This window comes from Canis lupus, chromosome 9 (assembly GCF_011100685.1).
Source record: "Canis lupus familiaris isolate Mischka breed German Shepherd chromosome 9, alternate assembly UU_Cfam_GSD_1.0, whole genome shotgun sequence".
NCBI lineage: Eukaryota > Metazoa > Chordata > Mammalia > Carnivora > Canidae > Canis > Canis lupus.
This window is the reverse complement of record NC_049230.1, coordinates 34,306,321-34,328,135: the sequence shown is the minus strand read 5'-3', so window position 1 is coordinate 34,328,135 and position 21,815 is coordinate 34,306,321. Positions and strand designations below refer to the sequence as shown.

The window sequence follows — 21,815 nt, the reverse complement described above, 5'->3', positions numbered from 1 at the left end:
CTTTCTTTTTTTAGAGATTTATTTATCTATTTGAGAGAGAGAGTGCCCATGCAAGTGTCAGGGAGAGGCAGAGGGACAGAATCTCAAGAAGACTCCACGTTGAACACAGCGTGCTCATTTACTTATGAATAAATAAATAATTTTTTTTAAAGATTTTATTTATTCATGAGAGACAGAGAGAGAGGCAGAGACACAGGCAGAGGGAGAAGCAGGCTCCATGCAGGGAGCTCGATGTGGGACTCGATCCTGGGTATCCAGGATCACACCCTGGGCCAAAAGCAGGCGCTAAACCGCTGAGCCACCCGGGCTACCCATAAATAAATAAAATCAGGTATAACTCCAGGAGGAGTCAGTCACTAGAGAAGAACCAAGCTGGGTCTATAAGGCATTACACATCATGAGATGGCACACATATTTAAGCTGCATGAAGATCACATGTTCCTATCTTATCACTTTGTAATCATCCCTCCTACCTAGCCAATAGACATGTTTTATCAGGGAAATGATTTTTTCTTGTTACTATGCCTCTACTCCAGTGGGTTGCTTCAGTAATAAATGTGAGACCTTTCGGCTGAAAAAAAAAGGAGATCATTTCAAGTGTGTTAATTGGTATAGTTTTTCCTTCTTCAGAATATTTTTTTCATATTCTTCATTTTAGATTTTAAATTAAGAGAAATAATAAGAGAATATATAAAGTAATCAAACTTCCAAAAATTTACTCACAGAAAATGACATAGGTACAGAGAGGTATTCTTACAAAGATATTCACTGCAATGTCTTACACACAAAAATGCAGAAACAACCTAAATGCTCAATAGTAGGAAATGTGATAAATTATAGTATATTCATGTAATAAAACTTTAAATATGAGTGATACTTATTGACATGGAAAATAGATTCACAACATATTGGTGAATGAAAATGCAAATTACAGAACAGTGTTTGTATAAAATTACATACACAAGAGGGTCAGCAAAATGTTCATGGTCTTCTATGGGTGGTGACATTTCAGATGTTCAGTTGACTTTTAAATTTTCTTCTTTGTTTGTTTAAGTTTTTATTTTAAATTCTGGTTAGTGGGATCCCTGGGTGGCTCAGTGATTTAGTGCCTGCCTTTGGCCTGGGGCACAATCCTGGAGTCACCGGATCGAGTCCCACGTTGGGCTCCTGGCATGGAGCCTGCTTCTCCCTCTGCCTGTGTGTCTGCCCCTCTCTCTCTATGTCTATCATGAATAAATAAATAAAATCTGAAAAAAAAAATTCTGGTTAGTTAACATATAGTATAGTACTAGTTTCATGTGTAGGATTTAGTGATTCATCACTTACGTACAAGGCCCAATGCTCCTCACAAGTACCCTCCTTAATACCCATCATCACTTAATACCCATTGAACCCATCCCCTCACCCACCTCCCCTCCGGCAACAGTTTGTTCTCTGTAGTTACGTCTGTTTTACGGTTTACTTCTTTCTTTTTCCTCCTGTGTTTGTCCATTTTGTTTCTTAGATTCCATATAAGAGTAAAATCATATGCTATTTGTCTTTCTCTCGGTGACTTCGCTTATGCTAAGTGAAATCCACGTCATTGCCAATGACAAGATTTCATTCTGTTTCATGACTAAGTTATGTTCCATCATATATGAATAACACAACTTCTCTCTCTCTTTTCTCTCTCTCTCTCTCTCTCTCTTTTTTTTTAAGATTTTATTTATTTCAGAGAGAGAGAGTGAAAGCATAAGCTTGGGGAGGGGCATAGGGAGAGAAAAAAATCCTGAAGCACTCTCCCCACTGAGAAGGGAGCCCAATACAGGGCTCGTTCCAGGACCCAGGGATCATGACCTGTGTGGAAATCAAGAGTTGGACACTCAACCAATTGAACCACACAGACACCCCTGTATACCACAACTTCTTTATCCATTCACATAGATGGCCATTTGGTCTCTTTCCATAATTTGGCTAGTGTTGATAATGCAGCTATAAATATCAAGGTGCATGTATCCCTTTGAATCAATATTTTTTTATCCATGGGTAAATACCTAATAGCGCAATTGCTGGGTTGTGGAGTAGTTCCATTTTTAACTTTTTGAGGAAACTGTTTTCCACAGTGGCTGCACCAATTGCACTCCCACCAGCAGTCTAAGAGGGTTCCCCTTTCCTCACATCCTCACCAACATCTGCTGTTCTTTGTGTTGTTGATATTAGCCATTCTGACTGATGTGAGGTAGTATTTCATTGTAGTTTTGATTCCTATTTCCCTGATGATGAGTGATGTTGAGCATCTTTTCATGTGCCTGTTGGCCATTGGGATGTCTTTTTTTGGAAAAATATCTATTCACATCTCCTGCCCATTTTTAACTGGATTATTTGTTTCTTGGGTGTTGAGTTTGATTAGTTCTTCATACATTTTGGATGCTAACCCTTTATCAGATATGTCATTTACAAACATCTTCTCTCATTCTGAAGGTTGCCTTTCAGTTTTGTTGTTTCTTTTGCTGTGTAGAATTTTTATCTCGATAAAGTCCAAATAGTTCATTTCTTGCTTTTGTGTCCCTTGCCTTTAAAGACGTATCTAGTAAGAAGTTGTTATAGCTGAGGTCAAAGAAGTTGTTGCCTGTGTTCTCCTCTTGAATTTTGATGGTTTTCTTTTTCACATTTGGGTCTTTCATCCATTAAATTTTCTTCTTAATACTTTTCTGAATGATACGAATTGTTTTCTCTCTTTTCCTTTTTTTAAAAGATTTTATTCATGAGAGGCAGAGACACAGGCAGAGGGAGAAGCAGGCTTCATGCAGGGAGCCCGGTGTGGGACTTGATCCCAGGACTCCAGGATCATGCCCTGGGCCAAAGGCAGGCACTAAACCGCTGAGCTACCCAGGGATCCCCGAATTGTTTTTTTTTTCTTAAAATGAGTATGAATTATCTACCCAAAAGCGATATAAAGCTAATTTTAAAAGGCAAAACAGGGATCGAGTCCCACATCGGGCTCCCTGCATGGAGCCTGCTTCTCTCTCTGCCTATATATCTGCCTCTCTCTCTATGTCTCTCATGAATAAATAAAATATTTTTTAAAGGAGATTTCTGGTGAAATGAATAAAAAAATACCTGTTTATTAATTTGTTTCCAAAATTAATTATTTATGATATAAACAATGGCTTATGTTGTCTTACTCTAGGAGGATTTAAAGATCCAGCTCTCTATACTTCTTGGTTGGAGCCTATTGATGCTTTCAATGTGTGGAAAACCCAGCGAGCCTTTAGCAAATATGAGAAGTCTGCAGCATTGGTCAGCAATAGCCAGTTCTTACTAAAACCACTTGATACAATTGTGGGCAAAGCCTGGAATATGTTTGCTTCAAAGTAAGTAAAAAAATCTACAAACCTTTCTAACCTTAGGCAGATAATATCTTAAAATACAAGGCAGGATCTGGAATGTCTTGGTCTGTTTGGTTTGCTATAACAAAAATAGCCCAGACCGAGTATCTTATAAACAACAGAAATTTATTTCTCAGGAATTCTGGAAGCTAGGAAGCCCAAGATGAAGGTGCTGGCAGATTCCATGTGTGATGAAAACCTACTTCCTGGTTCATAGGCGGTGTCTTTTCCTTGTGCCCTCAAATGGCCAAATGGGCAAAGAACCTCTTTTAAAAGGGTACTAAACCTATTCATGAGGGCTCCACCCTCATGACCGAATCACCTTCCAAAGGCCTTACTTCCTAATATCATCACTTTGGGGGTTAGGATTTGAATGTATGAATTTTGGGGGAACACATTCAACCTGCAGCCTGGAATAATCGTGGCTACCACTATATAGGTGTGAAACTGGATCATGTTACTTCAGGTGTCATTTTTTTATCTGCACAGTGGGTTTACACTGAGGATATGCAATGATGATTAAATGAGATAATCATGTAAAATTACTTACTACAGTGCTGTTAATTGACTAGAGGATTTTTTTAAAATTTTTATTTATTTATGATAGTCAGAGAGAGAGAGAGGCAGACACATAGGCAGAGGGAGAAGCAGGCTCCATGCACCGGGAGCCCGACGTGGGATTCGATCCCGGGTCTCCAGGATCGCGCCCTGGGCCAAAGGCAGGCGCTAAACCGCTGCGCCACCCAGGGATCCCCGAGGATTTGTTTCTGAATGAAATGAAAGTAGAAATTTCATTACAAGGCTGGACAATAAAATAGTTTTCTAAAATAAGATCCTTGGAAGAATGGAAGAGATCCTGATCTTGTTCAGCAAGAAATATTGTGAGTTCAACTCCATCTGCTTCTAAGAAATGTCTACTTGGTACTAAGAAATGTGTTATCAGATTTTCTGACCTTGGCCGCAATTACTTATTGTCAAAGGAAAATTCCTCATATCAATGGGCAAGGCCTCTATGATTAGCCAGGATTCCCAAGGGCCCCTGCTCATGACCGTTTCATAAGCCCGCACTCCCAGGACTGCCCTTTCCTAGTATCGTTCTCTTCCCACTCCCATTAAATGGCAGCAGGCCTTCTTACCTCAATTTAATCCATGTCTGCCCTTGATATTCTTTTTAATATGATTTTTCCTGCCTCAGAACATTTTGGGGGTACAGGGTATTAAAAGGGCTACCTAGCATAACTGCAAATTAAGTAAAATCCTTGAGAGACTTCACTTCATTCCTAGAACTGGATGAATGTTTCTGCAGTTTCAAGGCTTGGGTAAAATTTCTTGGGTACTTTTTAAGAGTTTATATTGATGCCAGTCATCTCTGTAGAGTGTTGAATGTGTGCTGGGTTTGATAACCAAATCTGAATGTGCTTTTTTTTCCTGTGTGCTGCTTTTTTTTTTTTTTTTTTTTTAGATTTTATTTATTTATTTATTCATGAGAGACAAAGAGAGAGAGGCAGAGACTTAGGCAGAAGGAGAAGCAGGCTCCCCACAAGGATCCTGATGCAGGAGTCGATCCCAGGATCCTGGGATCACAACCTGAGCCAAAGGCAGATGCTCAACCACTGAGCCACAGGTGCCCCTTCCCATGTGCTTCTTACTGTCACTCTCTTGGACACTAAAAAAGACAGGAAGCTTGACATAAACTTTCACAGTCTGTGACTCTTTGGAATAAACATTAAAGCAAATATAAAACATTTAAGATGGGGATCCCTGGGTGGCTCAGCGGTTTGGCGCCTTCGGCCCAGGGCGTGATCCTGGAGACCCGGGATGGAGTCCCACATTGGGCTCCCTGCAGGGAGCCTGCTTCTCCCTCTGCGTCTCTCATGAATAAATAAATAAAATCTTTAAAAAAAAAAAAAAACATTTAAGAGAATCTGCCATCTTCAAATATTCGGATCTACGAAAGTTCTATTTATTGTTTGATTTTAAGAGTTATTCATTTGCCTGAGAATCTTATATTTTACATTTTCTGTTTCTTTCACCAGAGCCTACATTCATCAGTACACAAAATTTGGAATCGAAGAAGAGGACTTTTTGGACAGTTTCACTTTGTTAGAACAGGTTGTGGCCAGTTACTGCAACCTCTAATCTTGAACAAAGGAGAAAAAGTACCTTAAGTCATTTTCAGGCTAAAATATTTTTAATAGTACTTTCTCTGAAAGGTTTTCATATCTCTACCTTAAAGGAACAAAGTCAAATGCCATTTTCTTTGGCTTACTATGACCACAGAAAAGGAGGAAAACCTTTTAAACAGAGACATCATCATGTTTTCAATGAAAATGTCTACTTGATATTTTCATTTGTAAGAAAGAAATTGGTGCTCCTGTAAAGAAATTTGGAAACATTTTGCTGAGATGTTGGAACTCTGGAAGTATGCAAAAAAAAGGGAATATTCTGTTTTGTCCCCATGTTTCTAAGTCTTCCCTTTTTTATTCCAAAAAGGATTCACTAAAATAACAGCTAAACTTTCACCACACAATTTGAAGCTAAGAAATTGCAGTTCTGCTTTTAATTGAAGTGAGTGCTTTGAACCACAGGGGGGAGCAATTGTCAAATGCTAGATTTATAAATACCTCGAATATTTTATTCTCTAACAGATTTTCCACTTGAAGCAGCTATTTAAAAAGAGATCTCAGATTTTGTTAATAAATGTATATCATGGGATCCCTGGATGGCGCAACGGTTTGGCGCCTGCCTTTGGCCCAGGGCGTGATCCTGGAGACCCGGGATCGAATCCCACATCGGGCTCCCGGTGCATGGAGCCTGCTTCTCCCTTTGCCTGTGTCTCTGCCTCTCTCTCTCTCTCTCTCTGTGTGACTATCATAAATAAATAAAAATAAAAAATAAAAATAAATAAATGTATATCATGCTTACATACAAAAGTAAGTTTAAAAAAAAGTAAGTAAATGTTTGCTTTTCTTAAATTTTCTAGGCATCAGAAAATTGGATCAGTTTTTCTCTGAGATCTTGAAATGCAAGAACAGAGAAACTTTTTATTCAACTAGTGCTTTCAGATTACTTAAAGGTATTCAGCTGGTGTGGAAACTGTGCTCATCAGTAAAAGGGGTAAGAGATTTCACCAGAATTTCATGAAATTGAGAAAATTATCACCAAGGAAATATTGTCCTTGATGAAACTGACACATAGAGATGTGAGTCTCACTCAGAAGGACAAAGCACACTTGGAAATTGGCAACTGAGTTTGAGGGTAATTGTGTACTTCTGTAAAATACATCACATGCAGTGTATTAATAAATGTAAAATAGGAAACAAATAGGAGCATTTGCCCCTTCTGCCAAATCTACCAGTGGTGATTTATTTTTATATGGAAAAATGACAGTTCACAGCTTCACTGGTTTCTTTCTTTTCTTTCCATATGGAAATGATTACTTTTTTGCTGTTTTTCTTATCAACTGTTGCTATGATTAAAATTCTGAGCCATATCTTATTTCTAAGGAATGTAAAAGTGGTCTGTTCAACCACTAAAAGGCACACCCCTGTGCTGTACTTTGTTAACACAAGTATACTTGAAAAATACTCAGATAATTATTTTTACAAAATAAAGTTAAAAATAACTGTTTTACATTGAAACATCCAAAGACTGAAATAATTTCCCAAACTGAACCAGCATTAATGAAGATCTGGAGCTCACCAGGGGTTAAGCTGATTCTGAGGTATCTGCTAGAAGTGAAGCTTAAAGAAAGTCATAAGTAGGGATCCCTGGGTGGCGCAGCGGTTTGGCGCCTGCCTTTGGCCCGGGGCGCGATCCCGGAGACCCGGGATCGAATCCCACATCAGGCTCCCGGTGCATGGAGCCTGCTTCTCCCTCTGCCTGTGTCTCTGCCCCTCTCTCTCTCTCTCTCTCTCTCTCTCTGTGTGTGACTATCATAAATAAATAAAAATTAAAAAAAAAAAAAAAAAAAAAAGAAAGTCATAAGTAGGGATCCCTGGGTGGCGCAGCGGTTTGGTGCCTGCCTTTGGCCCAGGGCGCGGTCCTGGAGACCTGGGATCGAATCCCACATCGGGCTCCCGGTGCATGGAGCCTGCTTCTCCCTCTGCCTGTGTCTCTGCCTCTCTCTCTCTCTCTCTCTCTCTCTCTCTCTCCGTGACTATCATAAATAAATAAAAATTAAAAAAAAAGAAAGTCATAAGTATTAAATCATTTTATTAAGATTTTATTTATCTATTTATTCATGAAACACACAGAGGCGGAAACACAGGCAGAGGGAGAAGCAGGCTCCCCATGAGGAGCCCGATGCAGAATTCAATCCCAGGACCACGACTTGAGGCAAAGGCAGACACTCAACCACTGAGCCACCCAGGCATCCCAGTATAAATCATTTTATATTTAAGAAAGGAATTCATGAGGTACCAAAGGGACAAGTTTATTTCTAATTTGGTAACTCATGGAGTCAATGGCAGGTGAATATTAGAAGAAAGCCCCAATTAGACACAGCTCTGGGTCTATTCACTTATACGAATAGAGCCTTTTTCTTTTTTAAGATTTTATTTATTTATTCATGACAGACACAGAGAGAGAGAGAGGCAGAGTCACAGGCAGAGGGAGAAGCAGGCTCCATGCAGGGAGCCCGATGTGGGACTCAATCCCAGGGTCTCCAGGATCACGCCCTGAGCCGGAAGGCAGATGCTAAACCACTGAGCCACCCAGGGATCCCCCCAAATAGAGCCTTTTTTATGATCCACAACACAAGTGCATTATTTGATGCGTGTAGATACCTAAATATTTGCAGACTTGTTTTAAACATTTCCATGGAAAAGTTGTTTTGGTCTGTTTGGAGTAACAAAAAATTTTTGCTATTAGAGTTGTGATTTTAACTTAAAAATTAGCGCACCTGGGTGGCTCAGTCGGTTGGGTGTCTGCCTTTGGCTCAGGTCGTGATCCTGGGATCCTGGGATCAAGTCCCACATTGGGCTCCCTGCAGGGAGCTTGCTTCTCCCTCTGCCTGTGTCTCTGCCTCTCTCTCTCTCTCTCTGTGTGTGTGTGTGTTTCTCATGAGTAAATGAATAAAATTAAAAAAAAAAAAAAAAACCACCAAAAAAGCTGATGCCAAAGCTTCAAGATAAGGGATGTCACTGAAAATGTACTCTGTGTAGAGAAAACGGCCAGTCAGGACAACATTAGAATCATAACTTCCTGGGCAGATAGACCCAGAAGCTTTGATCTTGCAATATATTAGATTACTGGGTAACTGGAGTACTATGTTTTTCACTCACATTATCCCACAGACCTGGGATGTACCCCTGCTAGGCAGTAAGTATAAAATCAAACTACTTATTTTCAAGTCTTTTCACACTCCTTCATTTGTGCTTTTTTTTTTTTTTTTTTAAGGTTTTATTTATTTATTCTTGAGAGAGACAGAGAGAGAGAGGGAAGCAGAGACACAGGCAGAGGGAAAAGCAGGCTCCATACAGGGAGCCCAACACAGGACTCAATCCCAAGACTCCAGGATCAGGCCTGGGCTGAAGGCGGCGCTAAACCACTGAGCCACCCAGGCTGCCCTCATTTGTGCTTTTGTCAAGAGTTCTTTAAGCTGTAGAACATGTTTGGTCCCATTCATTCCCTCTTGCTTCTAGCTTTGCCCCTGCCAACACTATCCAATCTGCAACATCTTTCTCCTTTGTTACTTAGATCTTAGTGAATGTATCCACAATTCACTGTTCTCAGTTCATTCATTCAATCAATATCTAGTCTGTGCCAGGCACTGACCTAGATATTAAGGATGTAGAGGTTAATACCACATAGTCTAAATGAAAAACCTTACAGTGTAGCTGAGTTTCTCTGAATGTCCTGATGCTCCAATCCTAGCTTCCTAATTATTACTTATTATCTTCCCTGTGTCCATGTTTGACTTTTTTTTACAGGAAAGATGTAGTACAGGGAACAACAAACTGGGAGCTCTGGTCTGGGCTTTAAATTTGTCTGAAACACCTCCTCACTGGCTCTGTAGACTCTTCTGCAGTGTGCATACCAGTGATTCTTCTCCTGACCGCCATGTTTATCACACTTGAAATCCTGTCCAAAATTTTGTTTTAAAACATGCTCCATATGTTCCTATCACAGTATTCTCTCCCCATGAGCCCAAAGTTTGGCAGTCAACCCTTTCTTGTTCTTTAACCTACCTACCAAATATGGCTTTACTCACTAACTTGTCATTTTTGGCAAATAATCAATTATTTAAGCGATGTTTGCTCATCTGTATCGATCACATTGTTTTCTATGGGTTTTAGGGGATGTGAGAGCTAAAAAAATCTGGCTTTACATATCTAATTAAATAATTTCCTACTCTTATACTCTGAAATGTCTCAGATCATGCAATGTCCGCCTTATTAATAAATGGAATCCCCTTTCCACCAGCCAGAATGCTTGCACAAGAAGTTAAGATAAACAATGTAAATATTTCCAGTTTCTGGGCAACACAGTGTGGAGTCAGTGTTGTAGAAGATATGGCATTTAAGGGAGAAGAGGGAAAAAAGAAAATCCCAATCATTTAGATCCCAGGGAGCCAGTGACAGGAACAGATAAAAAGGAAGGTTGATGCCCCCCGCCCCAAGAATTGCTTACAAGCAAAGAATAGCTTACAAGCATTAAAAAAAAAAAAAAAAAAAAAAAAAGACTTGATGGTTTCTGAATTATGGAATTTACCTAAAGATGAAAAATCTAAGAATATAGCTTAAAAAGAAACAGTAAGCTAAATAACGTGTCATCTAGTAAATAATTCTCTTACCTGAATTTATCTCCTTTGCTAATGATGGAGCCAGTAAGATGAACACTATTATGGCTTATCTAATTATATACATGGTGAGTACACAAAAATTCAAAGATTCTGTACCTGTGCTGTCCAGTAAGGTGCCATGTGCAGCTAGTGCTTTAAGTATAAAATACATGTTGGGTTTTGAAGACGGTATGAATAAAATAATGTACAATATAAATATTTTTAATTAGCTGTTGAAATGATATTTTGGACATACTGAGTTTAGTATTCAAATTGGTATACTTTGGACACCTGGGTGGCTCAGCGGTTGAGTGTCTGCCTTCAGCCCAGGGTATGATCCTGGGGTCCCATGGTCAAGTCCCACATTGAGCTCCCTGCATGGAGCCTGCTTCTCCCTCTGCCTATGTGTCTGCCTCTTTCTCTCTCTGCGTGTGTGTCTCTCATGAATAAATAAAATCTTTAAGAAAACAAAAAACAACCCAAATTGGTATATGTGGTTTTTTTTACATTTTATTTATTTATTTATTTATTTATTTTTTACATTTTAAAATGTAGCTACTAAAGTTTTTAAGTTAGATATATGGCTTGAATTATATTTCTGATGGACAGGGCTATTCTAGACACTTCAGGAGCAAAGGCCTGGGAACTATAGGTACGGGAGTTGAACAAAGCTGATCCTTATTAAGTGAGAGGTCATGAGAACATGATAGTAAGAAACATGACATAAGGCAAAAGATGGAAGTTTCCTTTTAGGGAAAAAAAAAAAGGACTTTGCTTAAGCTCCACTCATGTAAACGGTATGAAAAAGGCAGGATGTGAGCTTAATTCAACAAACATCCATTAATCACCTGCAAGGAGAGACAGTGCCAGGATAGGCAGATTTAAAAAATGAGTTAGGGGATCCCTGGGTGGCTCAGCCGTTTGGCGCCTGCCTTCGGCCCAGGGTCTAATCCTGGAGACCCAGGATCAAGTCCCATGTAGGGCTCCCCGCATGGAGCTTGCTTCTCCCTCTGCCTGTGTCTCTGCCTCTCTCTCTCTCTCTCTCATGAATAAATAAATAAAATCTTAAAAAAAAAAAAGTTAAACCTGGCCTCTGTCCTTAAGGAGTTCACCATTTGGTAAATTCTTTGCTGCAAAGCATATATCTGGTTCATAGTAGAGATTATAGATTAATATAAATGTCTAAAAAACACTGCCTTGGGGTGCCTGGGTGGCTCAGTTGGTTAAGCATCTGCCTTCAGCTCAGGGCCTGATCCCAGGGTTCTGGGATCAAGCCCCTCTGCCTCTTCTACTCTCATTCTCTCTCCCTCTCCCTCTCTCTCTTGCTCTGTCAGAGAACCAGGCTCTCCCCTGAGCAGGGAGCCTGATGCGGGGCTCCATCCCAGGACCCTGAGATCATGACCTGAGCAGAAGGCAGACGCTTAACTGAATCACCCAGGTGCCCCATAAATAAAATCTTCAAAAAATTTTTTTGTCTCTGAGCCATCTTATACAAAAGACCCATTTAAGACAATATAAACTCAATATATTGAGAATGAAGAAATGCCTTTGTAAGTCCTTGCCTAAAATCTAAACTCCTGGTCCCGGAATTCCAAGACTACTAAAGTTTGGCCACTCCCCCTGTTCCCTTTACTTATGCTGCAGTAGCCAAAACAAACAGAAATGGCTGTTAAATGTTATGAAAACCACACAGATTTGTCTATATGGTTCTGTTTAATTTTGTTCAGACAGGGATGGAGCGGTCTATCACTAACCTGAAGATACTGAGAGGTGACCCAGTGATCCTGGCTGCCCCTGCTTTGCCCCTTCTCCCAGGCTCCCAATACCATGAAAAATGGGGAGCTCAGAGCATTTTTGAAAGGATACATATTAAATCTCATAGTAATTTCTTTGGGGGAGTACCAGTCTCAGAAGATTTCCTTTTTATATTATTCATTTCTTCTGCATATAAATATATATATTTTTAAGTAAACTCTTTGCCCAGTGTAGGGCTCAAACTCATGACCATGAGATCAAGAGTCGCATGCTCTTCCAACTAAGCCACCCAGGCACCCAGCATATTTTTATTTTAAACAAAGCTTTAAAAACCCAGTGTAGGGCAGCCCTGGTGGCTCAGCGGTTTAGCGCCGCCTTCAGCCCAGGGTGTGATCCTGGAGACCTGGGATCGAGTCCCACATCGGGTTCCCTGCGTGGAGCCTGCTTCTCCCTCTGCCTGTGTCTCTGCCTCTATCTCTCTCTCTGTGTCGCTCATGAATAAATAAATAAAATCTTAAAAAAAAAAAAACACCCATCGTAAAGGGAATGCTTGGGTGGCTCATTGGTTGAGCGTCTGCCTTCCGCTCAGGGTATGATCCTGGGATTGGGGATCGAGTCCCACATTGGGCTCCCTGTGGGAAGCCTACTTCTCCCTCTGCCTAGGTCTCTGCCTCTCTCTGTGTCTCTCTGTATGAATAAATAATAAAAATAAATCTTAAAAAAAAGTGTAAAGATAAAATAATCCAAATGATTTTTAAAAGGGTATTAACAACTGGAGACAGTTTGAAGAATGGAGGAATAAGTTAAACGAATCAGAAGGCAGTAACAAGCAGTGGAAGTAGTAAGCAGCATCATTGTTCTGTAAACTATCACATAAATAGGTGTAGAAATTACAGGATGCTCCATGTATGTTCAGGGAACAAACAGGAGGAAGGGGGAAATGAAGGACTAACTTTGGAGTCCTACTATATCAACATGTCCTTCTAATGAACACACTGCCTACTGCAGGGAAGACTAGTAAGTATATCTCACATACACACACAGTCTGGGAGCAGCCTAAAAAGCACCCTAAAATGTAGGGTAGCTTTTGTATATGAAAGAACTTTTTACAATTAAAAAAAAATCTTTTTTTAATTTATTCGTTTGAGAGAGAGAGAGAGAGAGAGAGAGAGAGAGAGGCAGAGGGAGAAGCAGGCTCCATGCAGGGAGCCTGACGTGGAACTCGATCCCAGGTCTCCAGGATCACATCCTGGGCCAAAGGCGGCGCTAAACCGCTAAGCCACCTGGGCTGCCCTAATTTTTAAAAAATTTTAAGTAATCACTGTATCCAAGTGGGCTTGAACCCACAACCCTGAAATCAAGAGTCACATGCTCCACTTACAGCTAGACACCCCTTACGTAGTTTCTTGAGACATTTTTGGTCTTTAAGATTTTATTTATTTATTCAACAGAGCATAAGCACAAGCAAGGGAAGAGGCAGAGGGAGAAGTAGGCTCTCAGGGAGTCCAACACGGGGTTCGATCCCAGGACCCCTAGATCATGACCTGACTTGAAGGCAGATGCTTAACAGACTGAGCCTAACCAGGCGCCCCGAGACATTTTTTGTCTTTAAAAGTAATTTCTACACCCAACATGGTGTTCGAAATCACAACCCCAAGATCAAAAGATGCTCTACTGACCAGAGCCAGCCAGGCATCTCTGTATGAAAGAACTTTTTACTTCCTCCTTGCAAAGAGCAGGGATGTCTTTTATGTTCCAATGGATTATGTTTGAAGAAGGATATGTAGAGCATCTGAAAATTTGACTAGAGGCTCTACATTTTTCTAAAACCACTATTTTCAGCTTCCTTTTTCTCTTCTGAAATTGTGCAAAGCACTCCTACATACATGCTTTTACTAGATTGGCATCTCATTATGTCTGATACCATCAGAAAGCCAGGAACAGTGACACCCCAATTCTCCCAGGCTTCAAAAACTGCACACCCACCTAAGATCGGAATACTCAAGTTTTGTACCTCTCTTCTCCACCAAAGGATCATACACAAGTAGATCTCTTCTTCTGAACTCTCCCGCTCCTGGTGAGTGGTATAATTGTGGTCATATGTCATTTATTCTGAACTCCTAGCCAGCCAACTTCAATAAGCGTAACTCATTTATTGAAACATGTAAACAACCCCAGCACCAAAGCAGCCAAATGGAAAGCCGCCTTGACCACATGCTCTAGAAGGTGTAATAAAGCCATGATTCTGCCTTTTGGCTTGGCAAAGGCAGTTGGGAGGATGCCCTCATACTTTCTTGGGAATACTCATGACATCTGGGCTCTAGGTGGCTGCCACTGCTGTCTAGGCTAGCACTCCTGGAATCTTGGACTCCAGTAGAAATATACAGGAAATCACATTGCCAAACTTTTCTCCTTATAAAGACAATCTATCCAGGAACTAGCATCCTCCCAGTTCTCATAGGGAGGAACCATTCATTAAGCAAGCAGGATACAACTGGGGTGAGGAATTTTAAAGCAGTTTCCTGTGGCCCCGAGGTCTGGTTACAATGCATCTTTTCAAGAACAGTGCTACATAACAATAAGGCTTAGATGATCACTTACAGGAAAGTATAAGGGACATATTACTCTAGAGAATTCTCTGAAAAAAGAATTCCAGTTTATTCTCTGACAAGTCACAAAGAGGTATAATGGATAACACACTCACCTGTTTAGGAGTTAGAAATCCTGAGATAGGGGCACCTGGGTGGCCCAGTGGTTGAACGTCTGCCTTTGGCTCAGGTCATGATCCTGGACTCTTGGGATCAAGTTCCACATCAAGCTCCTCACAGGAAGCCTGCTTCTTCTGCCTGTGTCTCTGCCTCGCTCTCTGTGTCTCTCATGAATAAATAAATAAAATCTTAAAAAAATAAAAAAGAAACCTTGAGATACAGACCCATGCTGGGCAGTACCTTCCCTCTGCATGTTTGGAACAGACCATCATTTCTCTCTCTCAAACTTGCACCTCCTCCTGTATTCCTGGCTTGGTGATGGATCAGCACTGTTGTCTTCTCGGGTTCCTTCTTGACTTCTCCACCTCCTTTACTCTGGCCTCGCCTAGTAACCTGGTATGTCGACTCAGGTAGCCTCCCCTGTCTGCTTCTCCACTGCGATTTCACCTAGACCACTGCAACATTCACGCAGCAAACACTGTGAGCTTACCAAGTGCCAGGCCAACGGTGAACAATGGAGAGCACGACGGTGCCTGCCCTTACAGGGCTTATGTTCTAGTGGAGGAAGAGCAAAAACTAGAAAACAGATAAACTACTTGTGAGTTATGCAGGTGCTTTAAAGGATACAAAATGGGGCTAAGAATAACGGGTGGGTGGACTGACTTTAGGTGGCTCTCTTCTCCCCACCAAACACAGAGCTCTCCCACTTGTGCTTTCCTGCTGTCTCAGAAGGCTTTCTCTGGTTGAACTACCTTCCCTTTCCCTACTCTAGCTGGCAATTCAAATACCACATCCTCATGAAACCTTTCCTGATCCTTCCTAGTCAGCCATTTTCATCCTCTCCTCAGTCTTTTTTTTTTTTTTTTAAGTTTTATTTATTCATGAGAGACAGAGAGAGAGAGAGAGGCAGAGACACAGGCAGAGGGAGAAGCCGACTTGATCCCGGGGCTCCAGGATCACACCTTAGGCTGAAGGCGGCGCTAAACCACTGAGCCACCAGCCACCGGGGCTGCCTCCCCAGTTCTTTTCTTAGCTAGACTTCACCTTACATTGTAGTTACCTTCATATATGTATTATTACTTCTAAGAAGACTCCGAGCTCCTAGAGGGAGAAGACTGTCATTAGCATTGTCTCTTTCCCACAGTACCTTAAACCCATAGAAATTTAAAAAGTGAATTTAAAAATGCCCCCAGCCCCACCTGCCCCAATGTGGCTAATGCCACTTTAGCTCTAAATATTTCATAGGGTTATGAAGATCAAGTAAAATTTAACGTGTGAAAGTGCTTTGAAAGAGGAAAAAAGGTCTATACAAATAGAAATTGCTTTGTAATCATAATTACAGCAAACGCCGGACTGGGAACCTGCCCACACAGGATGGCTAAGAATGGAGACGGCTTTTCCAACCTTGTGATATAAGGAAGCACAAAGACTGCTCATCTATTTAGATAGCAAAACTTTTAAGGCTCTGGGCTTGATTTTCTGTTGTCTCTTTCTCCATTGCCTGTGATCACAAGATGAAACAAGTATGTAGACACAAACAAGCTTGGACTTCTGTCCTGGACTTTTCTGTAGAACTGAATGTTTAAGAGCCAGAATGCTTAGGTTTGAATCCTTTTTCTGCATCCTTCCTTCCTTTTTTTTTTTTTCTTTAATTTTTATTTATTTATGATAGTCACACAGAGAGAGAGAGAGGCAGAGACATAGGCAGAGGGAGAAGCAGGCTCCATGCACCGGGAGCCCGACGTGGGATTCGATCCCGGGTCTCCAGGATCGCGCCCTGGGCCAAAGGCAGGCGCCAAACCGCTGCGCCACCCAGGGATCCCGCATCCTTCCTTCCTACACCAAACTACTAAACTTCTCTACCTTAATTTTCTCAGGGGTCATTGTATGGATTTTAATGTTCAACAATACCAAACAGCGCTGAAAACAGCGCCTGGTACAAAGTAAGCAAACAATCATTATCACAGTTACAGTAATCCACTGTACTTCCTGGTAAAGGGCACATCGGAGGTTGTTTCTAGGAGCTAATCTTGATTGCTGGTGTTACATGGTTATGCACAAAGAAATATACCATAGAAGGGCCATGGGAGTGGAGAGGGGCTGATACAATGGTCAGAATGGAGCAGAAGTATCTGAAGAGCCTCAAAAGCCTGGCCACTGTGAGGTGAGGCAGAGAAAGTTTGGTGCTCGTCAGGGGTTTAGTCCTGTCACTCAAGTGAAAGGACCTCTCAAGAGGCTGGGAGGTACATTAAAAAATGAAAGGCATCCTCTCATTTTTACCTTTCATATTTTATTTATTAAAGAATTTTTTTTTATTTATTCATGAGACACACACACACAGAGAGAGGCAGAGACACAAGCAGAGGGAAAAGCAGGCTGGCTCCATGCAGGGGGCCCGACGTGGGACTCGATCCCAGAACTCTAGGACCATGCCCTGGGCCAAAGGCAGATGCTTAACCACTGAGCCACCCAGGCACCCCAGCCTTCTTTTAACTAATGTAAAGAGGTTGAGAACAACATAGTTCTTGGGGTGACTGGTGCACCTGGCTTCTGTACTACTGCTGAGAACCTGAGCTCTTTGTTTCCAACACAGCATGGTGGCCAAAGAAGGACAAGACTAATCTGAACAGTCATTTCCCACCTTCAGGGAAAGGCAGAAACATTTCTCTTCAAATCTCAAACTGCTTTACGCCACAGAAATAGATTTTCTTTTTCCCATCGGAAACAGGCTGGGACACACACAATTAAGCAATGCTGTGGGGTTGGTCAGTCAAAAGCGCCTGAAGGAAAAAGCTGCTCATACTCTAACCCCCTAAAAGGGATACATAGCAACAAAAGGAAATGGCACATTTAGGATAAGGTGGGGGAGAGACATGTGGCATACAAAGGCTTCCTTCTGAGAACAAGGCCTCTCCTGAGGCCTTTAGGTAGAAGGGTATCAAGTCAAGTTGCACTTACCCCCTGGAAACTCTCAAAAGAAGACAGTAACTGTTAGCTGAGATAGATGGCTTGAGGTCCCTCTTAGATGCCCAGAATAAGCCTTCCCCTCAAGAATTCAGGAATGTGGTTTCCAATGCAAATAAAGACTACATTGTAGAAATACTGCTGGAGTGTGTCCAAGCCCTCCCTCTGTCCTTTGAGTCATTTGGAAATAGTTAACAAACGGGTTGAACACCTGGGCTGATTACCCATGAAGGGGATTTCCAGACTCTATCCTGTAAAATCATCTCCTCCCCTCCCAAAGCAATTCTGTTCCATTCTCTCTGAATCTTTGCCCTAAAGACTCCAAATTTTCTGATTCTAGGCTTCCTAAGTTAGAGCAGTAACTGCTGCTGACACAAAGAAACAAGGAGCCAAGCAACTTTGTGCTTTTTAAAAAAGTTTATTTTAAATTAAAGGAACAGATGTCCAATGTTTCAAAAAGCCACACATTTGTGGATTTGGCTGACAAACCGTCTAAGCTGCATTTCGTTTCTGTTCCCATAGAGTCAGCCAGCCACTTACAACTGACTCACGCTGGGCCACAGTTTGGGCCAGTCTCCCAACTACACAGAATTAGAATCCCAAATCTCAAATGAATCCAGGGTGTTTGGGTGGAGAGTGGGGGCCATCTAAAATAAAGTTTTTCTTTTAATTTAGTAGTATCAACACCCACACAGCAAACTGTGCAAGGCTAGTAGGTCAAAGAGAATGAGCAAACAGTTGGCACCTGCCTATCCCAGTACCACGCAATTCTAAAGGCAATGAGTAAGCAGCTGTCCAGAACAGGTTTTTATTACAATCTCTTTTATGAGTACTGGTTAAATATGCAAATACATGTAGGTTATTTGCTGCAATTCAAGGCCTCACGCCCAAGGAAATGCATTACCTCAGGTGAACTCCTGGCCTTGCTGAAAAGGGCAGGAATCTAATCCCCTGACTACCAGACACAAATGACTCAATTGATTTTAGAATTTTCAAGTACATTATGTGCTTTCTTCTCGTTGTCTTTGAAAATAAAGGAACAAACATTTCAGATGCAACAGTTTTGCTTAGCATTTCACTTACCATGTTTTATGAATACCAGAGAAGCTTTGATCAATGTCAGTTACAAATGGAATGTTTCTTGGCTTTCACAAATGGCTATTAAACTCTTGCTTTGGGGGGTCTGGCTGGCTCAGTCAGTAAAGCATGAGACTCCTGATCTAGGGATTGTGAGTTCGAGCCCCACGTTGGATGTGGAGCCTACTTAAAAAAACCCAAATTCCCGCTTAAGTTGTTTTAACTATTTGTGAGCACATTAAATAACTATGAATAAAATAAACCAAATTTTTTGTTTTTCTAATAAAAATAAAACTTTTACGTCTATTGAGGAAGGTCTTGCATGACAAATTTTTTTTTTTTCTTAACTGTTTTAACTATTTATACCCATCAAACCTCATTGGATATTCTAGATGAAGTTTTTTTTTTTTTTTTTTTAAGATTTTATTTTATTCATGAGAGACAGAGGCAGAGACAGATGCAGGCTCCCTGCAAGGAGCCCAACATGGGACTCAATCCCAGGACTCCAGGATCATGCTCTGGGCTGAAGGCAGGCCCTAAACTGCTGAGCCACCACGGCATCCCAAGATGAGGTGTTTCTAACCAGGTATTAAAAGTGGATATTCTATTTTTCCTCTACCTTCGACTTTTTTAGTACTAATGTCCTTTTAAAAATAAATTAAGAGGGATCCCTGGGTGGCGCAGTGGTTTGGCACCTGCCTTTGACTCAGGGCGCGATCCTGGAGATCCAGGATCGAATCCCACGTCGGGCTCCTGGTGCATGGAGCCTGCTTCTCCCTCTGCCTGTGTCTCTGCCTCTCTCTGTGACTATCATAAATAATAAATAAACCAACATTTTAAGGTGCTAATGTTAGAAAAGTATTTTCAATTATTTTATAGTAAACTTTGTGTATCTGTGCTTTGTACTTTATGTTGCCTAGCTGGGGGCTTATTTTTACATTTAACAAGGTTTTGGTTTTACCAAGTCAACTGATTCTTTAATTTCTGCTTTTCTATTCATTTGTATCTTGGGTTTGACATTTTCACAGACTCTATCTACACCATAACAAGGGCATACATGCTAAGAGTATTTAAAAATGTGTGGGCAGCCCGGGTGGCTCAGTGGTTTAGTGCCGCCTGCAACCTGGGGTGTGATCCTGGAGACCCAGGATCGGGCCCCACATCAGGATACCTGCATGGAGTCTGCTTCTCCCTCTGCCCCTCACTCTCATGAATGAATTAAAAAAAAAAAAAAAGTGTATGTTAGGGTGCCTGACTGGCTCAGTCTGTAGAGGATGCAACTTTCATCTCAGGGTCAGGAGTTCAAGCCCCATGCTGGGAGAAGAGCCTACTTCATAAAGTAAATAAGAACACAGGTTTTTGGAGTAAATGTGATGTTCTAATAAAATTCTTCCATGTGGGGCAGCCTGGGTGGCTCAGTAGTTAGAGTGTCTGCCTTTGGCCCAGGGCGTGATCCTGGAGTCCTCCCTGCATAGAGCCGGTTTCTCTCACTGCCTCTCTGTGTGGCTCATGAATAAAAATCTTTATTGAAGCCTTAGAACAACCTGGCTATTTCTGTTTTTTTACAGATGAAATCTGGGCTCAGAGTTTAAGAGTTCCTTAAGGTCACCTATACTAGAGGCATAATTGTAAACCACCATTAACATAGACTGTTGCACATGGAGGGAAATGGTTCTGAAAACATATGGCTTTTTGACACTATAAAAGGCTGGGAACTCCTATGAGCTCTTTACACATGGGTCAGTCAAAACACAGTTCACCTCTGGGTACAAAAGGTCAACCGGTTATTCCAATTAGTTTAATGCATTAATTGTACTCGAAGCAATCACTGTTGAGTTGTGAAAGACAAGCCTCATGCTGTCCTGCTAAAGCTACAGCTAGCATACAGCGCAATGGAAATTACAGGCTGAGCTTGTTTATACAGGAACACTTGCTACTGCAGATACGGAACTAGTGTACTTCAGAAACTTCACTCTAGCCTTATCTTTTTCCAATTTTTAGAGAATGAGGGTGGCCATCATCCAGATGAAAGTAAAAATCCCCCTTTCTTTCAAGCCCCACACTCCAGATTATACATAGTGTAGCAAACACTAGCGAGTTTCTTACACTGCATTAAACTGTTTGAAGGGAGATGTTCCCTGGTATGTAAGTGTATAAAATGCTGATGTAGTCCATTATCTCGTACTGCACTGCTCCAGAGTTGAGACATAATAAAGTACCACGAAAATTTAAGGCACAAAATGACACTTAAACAAAGTAGACGGAATTAGAATTCCCAGACCCTTTTTTTTTATTTGCAGTAATATCAAACCATCCACTTACACATTTTCTGCTGTCCCATCACCTGGAACCAACTAGGTTTGACTTTGGGATCATGTAGTTATTGTGTCCACTTTGGTGGAAGGAACCAACCAACCAGTGGAACAGAGGGTGACATTCTGCTCCAGCAGGAATCCAGCAGGACTATCTGAGCATGTCACACCTGAATGCTTAGTGGAGGGAAGGAGGACAACTGCTCTCATTTGTATTCCAAACAGATTCATTTCAAAGTGAAAAAAACATCAACCTAAGTCAAATGTATTAAATACTTGGACCCTCAGTCTAAGAAACATTTTTCTTTTTTGAATACACTTCCCTGAAATAAATTTACCTATACACTCTAAAGATTTAGTTCAGATAGTACAATTCATATTTGATTTCCTCTTTCCTTTCTTCAAACACCAAATAAAATGCAGGTGGAAGAGATGAAAACACAACTGGAAGCTGACTTAGCAATTTATGCTAATCCTAACGAATCTAAAAACTTATATTGGTTAATATGAATCTATTTAAAATAGAGCATCTGGGTACTGCTTTTCAAATAAAGAACAATCACATTGCCAGAAGGTCCCTGGGCAGAAAAAACGACCGTTAAGAATAATAACCTTTGCAGAACCCACAAGGCAGGTTATTTGTCCTTTCTTTATTTAGTTATGGTCATGGAGACCATCCCAATTTTCCATAAAATCTTCTCAATACTGCTGCAACATCATGGCATAAAAGATTCAAAGTGCCACCAGACATAAGGACCAGAGTTTTTGACCATAAACTATGAGGCTAGGTAATGTTTAAATGGGAATATTTGATATGGATGGTCAGATGAAAGATACCAAAATGTCA

The 21,815-nt window shown here is 41.1% G+C and overlaps 1 protein-coding gene and 1 long non-coding RNA gene across 2 annotated transcripts in view; one reads left to right on the top strand and one right to left on the bottom strand.

Moving 5' to 3' along the window:
• The window catches only part of TUBD1 (tubulin delta 1), a 30,900-nt gene extending 24,637 nt beyond the window's left edge, over positions 1–6,263 (top strand). Inside the window, 2 exon segments of the mRNA NM_001003024.1 lie at positions 3,170–3,353; positions 5,405–6,263. Of these exon segments, the coding sequence (NP_001003024.1) occupies positions 3,170–3,353; positions 5,405–5,507 (287 nt within the window). The 3' untranslated portion in view covers positions 5,508–6,263.
• LOC119873309 lies at positions 692–16,304 on the bottom strand. The gene is made up of 2 exons (XR_005364623.1): positions 14,612–16,304; positions 692–1,247 (listed from the first exon to the last, which is right to left on the bottom strand). It is a non-coding gene; the product is annotated as an uncharacterized LOC119873309 (long non-coding RNA).
• Positions 16,305–21,815: the final 5,511 nt, after the last annotated feature.